Genomic DNA, 4,655 nt, shown 5'->3' on the forward strand with positions numbered 1-4,655 from the left:
GGAGAGCAACGGCCGCTTCTTTGTGGACCCTCCGTGGGTGGAGCCCTCCGTGGACTCTCACAGCCGTTACCCTTCGTGGGTTAAAGTCTCCACTAAAATGGACGTACGATAGCGCCACCTATCGGAACCATGCCAAAAATCACCGTGTCAACCTCATGCGTTTGATCTCCCTACCGCCCTCCTCTATTTACACTTGCATGTTTACTTTCCGCTGCTATACTATTAGAACTGCATGTGTAGGGTCTACTTGACTTGTTATACCTACCGTAGATGCCTCTCAAGTAAAATTGGGGAAAGGCAAAAATTTTATCTTGTCAAGTAGTCTAATCCCCCCTCTAGACATACTTTCGATTCTACTGATGGTAGGCGGGAAGAGATGGGATCGCCCGCTGCCGTCGCCGCCGATTCAGCCGGCGCAGATGCGGCCTTCTTCTTCTTCTCCTTGCCGGACACGTTGAGGACAGTGACGGCGTGGGGTGGGGGCTGGGGTTGGTGGGGTGGAGACGATGAATTTGTTCCTCTCGCCGGGCACGTCGGGGACGGTGAAGGTCAGGAGCACGGCGACTAGGAGTAGATCGGACAAAGACCTTCAACTGAATCGAGTAGACGTGGATCTGGTCCTGAGGTGATCGATTCAAGAAAAGATTTTTCCCCTGAACCATTTTGCCCTTGGAATTAACATATTAAATTTAATCATTTCTAATTCTCCATAAGATCGTATGGCTAATAAAATCAGTGGAGTTAGTACTGGTTAGTACTCCAAGTACTAATCCAATCACCGTAAAACAGCTCATATACTTAAGGGAGTGGTAATTACCTTTGTTCTTCTTTGCTTCCATCACTTCTTTATTTACCCAACGAATGAAACTCAAAAACTTATACTACTCTTTTCGCATGAGCTGCCTCCAATGAAGCGTTTGTTTTTTAGCTGTTGAGCGCAAAAGAATGCCCACTCCATAATTCATGGCATTCAAGACAATTTCGTCTCCCTTGTTGATCTTTAACTTCTTCTTCCTAAGGAATGTTTGACATATGGATCTCAACAAGGAAGGTCAAATCTAACATTTTCTTCATAAAATTTTATAGATTCCTCCGTCGCTGGTGCCGATCCCCCGTGGTACCAGAGATTTCGCCCAGAGTCCAACACCCCTACCTTGACGAACCTCATGCTGGAAAAGGTTTAGTTTAAGAGACTGCGTGTTCTGTATCCGTCCATGTATATTGTTCTTCCTTTGAAGTCAAATGTGCATGTTTCGAAAATGAACATTTAGTTTCTTGGTTGTGGCACTGGCATGTGAAAAAATTGGACTTTGGCGATTATGATATGCATGGTGTTGGTGCACCTCCATGTCCATGGTGCACATCATGGTTGTTTCCTCATATACTACCCTTTAGATCGACATGGAGTATCAAATCTCGAGCTCAAATTCTCCTCAATGAATAGTAAAATCAAAATAAAAACCACATGCAAAAAGTCTAATTTTTTTGTGTGGGAAACTTTAAGATTTTTTGCAGTGCATGGAAAATTCAGTTACGAAATCATATTGGTGGAAGGTGTGGCAAAACAACATAATATATGCTCTCAAAATGGTACTTTCAAGCATATTTTGGGGAACTGATTTTTTTGTCATGCCTTTACCAATGTGATTTCGTGATAAAATTTTGCGCGCACTACAAACATCCTTAAAATCTGCCACAATTTTTATTTAATTTTTTAATATATTTTACTGTTTATCAAGGAGCACTTGAGCTCGAGATTAGAAACATACTTTCGCCTTTAGATGCGCTTTTACTTCCACGTAGCTGTGCTACCTTTCTAGTTTATACATATCCCTCGGATCTATGCGAGAGGTCTTGTCCGTCCCTTAAACTATTGCAAGCCATACATAGCACTTCCTCCCTCTCCCTATAAATTGTCACCGGGCAAACCTCTCAAATCAAGCTAAAAACCCCAAGCAAGAAGAGTAGTAGCATACCAGTGTGTACTGCCGCAAACCCTCTGCCCCACAGGAGCCTTAGACCACCACAGTCTAGCTCTTCAGTTACATGGCAGGCTCCAAGCATGCCTCGTCTTGCACCTGCATTCTGATCATCTTGCTAGTGTCGAGCCACCTGGCGCCTTGCGAGGCGAGGAGGCTGATGGCGGCGTCGGCGAAGATCAACGGCGACGCCGCATGCGAATCGTCAGCGTGCCGCGCCGCGCAAGGCGCTGCTAGCGGCGCCGCGTCGACGTCGGAGATGGCGAGCACCGACGGCCGTGGGACGGGCCAGGGGCACAGCCCGGGGATCGGCAACAAGCTGCACGCCTCAGGGAACGGTCGCCGTTGAGCGAGACTAGGCGCAGAATGCTGTATGGGCACAGAGCTCTTGTTTATACGAACTGTTCTCTTGATTTGTATTCCTCGGGTCGCTACGGATGCATGCAGATGCAAAGCCTGGCGAGCATGTGTGATGTGCATACCGTTTTAGAAAGAGAAGGAAAAACGTGTGACGTGTATTTCCTGTCCACTGGAATAAAGTTTGTCCGTTGCCTTCTTTTCTTCGAGGACCAGTATTATATTTCAACTACATATATGTCCCGTAGGAGCTCACTCTAGCTTTTTTTTTTAAAAAAGAAGGTTGTATCATTGTTTTTCAAAATGACAGGATTTCTGCATTCAATAAGGGAAAAAATTGGTCAGATAATTAGAGAAAACCTAGCAAAAACTAAAGTATTCAGTCCATTATGAAAAAGGGGAAAAACCATCACAACCGTTGAGCAGCACATATAAGATACCCCACTCACATCCATTTAAAGAAAGCCTCGTTAAGACATGCGGACGTCGTCGTCATCCCTAAACCCTGAGCAAACGACTTTGACATTATCAATGACAATCGTCGACTCAACCCACACATCAAAGGTCGTGTGGATCTGTCTAAATATCCACGTCAGAACTTAACCACCTATGACCAGACAACGCAGCTCTGAATCCGACATAAAAACTGAAAAGGAGAAGTAACACAACCGTATAAGTTCATCTAGCCAGGAAACGGTGTACTTTCAGCACAAAGTGCATGCAGCGGGGACAAGCTAAGCTAAAGCCGGGCATGCGTGGTTGTGAATGCACATGAAGGTCATACAAAACGCAATGAAATCTAAGAAACGATATCAGGAAGGCATAAAGTCGCCCCGTTCGTGCGGCCAACATGCAAATACACATGCATATGCATGGCTGTCATCAAAAGAAGCCATGCTATATTCTCCAAGGCACATGGTACGTACCCTTTTCTCTCATGCATAAATGGTACCCGCAGCAATATTAATTACGCCGACCTTCCCAAAGAAGCTCAGTGAGCAGTGAACCGCACGGTAGACCCGCAAACCTCTCGCAGGTATTCAAACCGCGCGGTTCGAATCGTGGAAGAAATTTAAAGCTGACCTGTATCAACTCGCGGAGAGGCCCGGAAACGATTTCTTTCGTAAAACAGAGATAAATGTGGGTTTGTGTTGGGGGAAGGGTGAGGGGGGACTGGACCGCTATTTCATCCGATTATGACCCACCAAACCCCCAACACGCACTTTTCGTGCCTTCCATCCCACGTGCCTCGCCGCTTGCCATGTCGCATTCATGCCGGTCCAGAGTATGCAACGGCCGTCATTGAAACCGTGATTTGATCGGACGGGAAGGCTGTGCAGACGGACGCGACCTCTCGGGCCTTGCCGCTTCAATACAAACGTCGCATTCCGAGTGAAGGACGAGCTACCGTCCCTGTCGCGGGTCCGCGTCAAGGACGAGTGGGCATCCCCACTCCGGTCGGTCATGTTGGGGAACGTCGCATGGGAAACAAAAATTTCCTACGCGCACGAAGACCTATCATGGTGATGTCCATCTACGAGAGGGGATATTCGATCTACGTACCCTTGTAGATCGCATAGCAGAAGCGTTAAGAAACGCGGTTGATGTAGTGGAACGTCCTCACGTCCCTCGATCCGCCCGGCGAACCGTCCCGCGATTGGTCCCACGATCTAGTGCCGAACGGACGGCACCTCCGCGTTCAGCACACGTACAGCTCGACGATGATCCCGGCCTTCTTGATCCAGCAAGAGAGATGGAGAGGTAGATGAGTTCTCCGGCAGCGTGACGGCGCTCCGGAGGTTGGTGGTGATCTAATCTCAGCAGGGCTCCGCCCAAGCTCCGCAGAAACGCGATCTAGAGGTAAACCGTGGAGATATGTGGTCGGGCTGCCGTGGCAAAGTTGTCTCAAATCAGCCCTAAAACCTCCGTATATATAGGTGGGAGAGGGGGGGCCTTGCCTTGGGGCTCAAGGAGCCCCAAGGGGGTCGGCCGAGCCAAGGGAGGGAGTCCTCCCCTTCCAAACCGAATCCAACTAGGTTTGGAAGGAGGAGTCCTTCCCCTTTTTCCCACCTCCTCTTTTTTTTTGTTTTTCTCTTTGATTTTCTTCCTATGGTGCATAGGGCCTTCTTGGGCTGTCCCACCAGCCCACTAAGGGCTGGTGCGCCACCCCCAAGGCCTATGGGCTTTCCCGGGGTGGGTTGCCCCCCCCCCCCCGGTGAACGCCCGGAACCCATTCGTCATTCCCGGTAACTCCGAAAACCTTCCGGTAATCAAATGAGGTCATCCTATATACCAATCTTTGTTTCCGGACCATTCCGG

At 48.4% G+C, this 4,655-nt stretch overlaps 1 protein-coding gene across 1 annotated transcript; it reads left to right on the plus strand.

Moving 5' to 3' along the window:
• The first annotated feature begins 1,957 nt into the window (after window positions 1–1,957).
• LOC123399581 lies at window positions 1,958–2,536 on the plus strand. The gene has a single exon (XM_045093982.1). The coding sequence runs from the start codon at window positions 2,047–2,049 to the stop codon at window positions 2,326–2,328; it is 282 nt and encodes a 93-aa protein (XP_044949917.1). The 5' UTR covers window positions 1,958–2,046; the 3' UTR covers window positions 2,329–2,536.
• Window positions 2,537–4,655: the final 2,119 nt, after the last annotated feature.

Source organism: Hordeum vulgare, chromosome 5H, assembly GCF_904849725.1.
Source record: "Hordeum vulgare subsp. vulgare chromosome 5H, MorexV3_pseudomolecules_assembly, whole genome shotgun sequence".
Classification (NCBI taxonomy): Eukaryota; Viridiplantae; Streptophyta; class Magnoliopsida; order Poales; family Poaceae; genus Hordeum; species Hordeum vulgare.

Excerpts from the sequence above, each read along its gene's own strand:
- LOC123399581 (XM_045093982.1), top strand. The coding sequence starts at position 2,047 with ATGGCAGGCTCCAAGCATGCCTCGTCTTGCACCTGCATTCTGATCATC.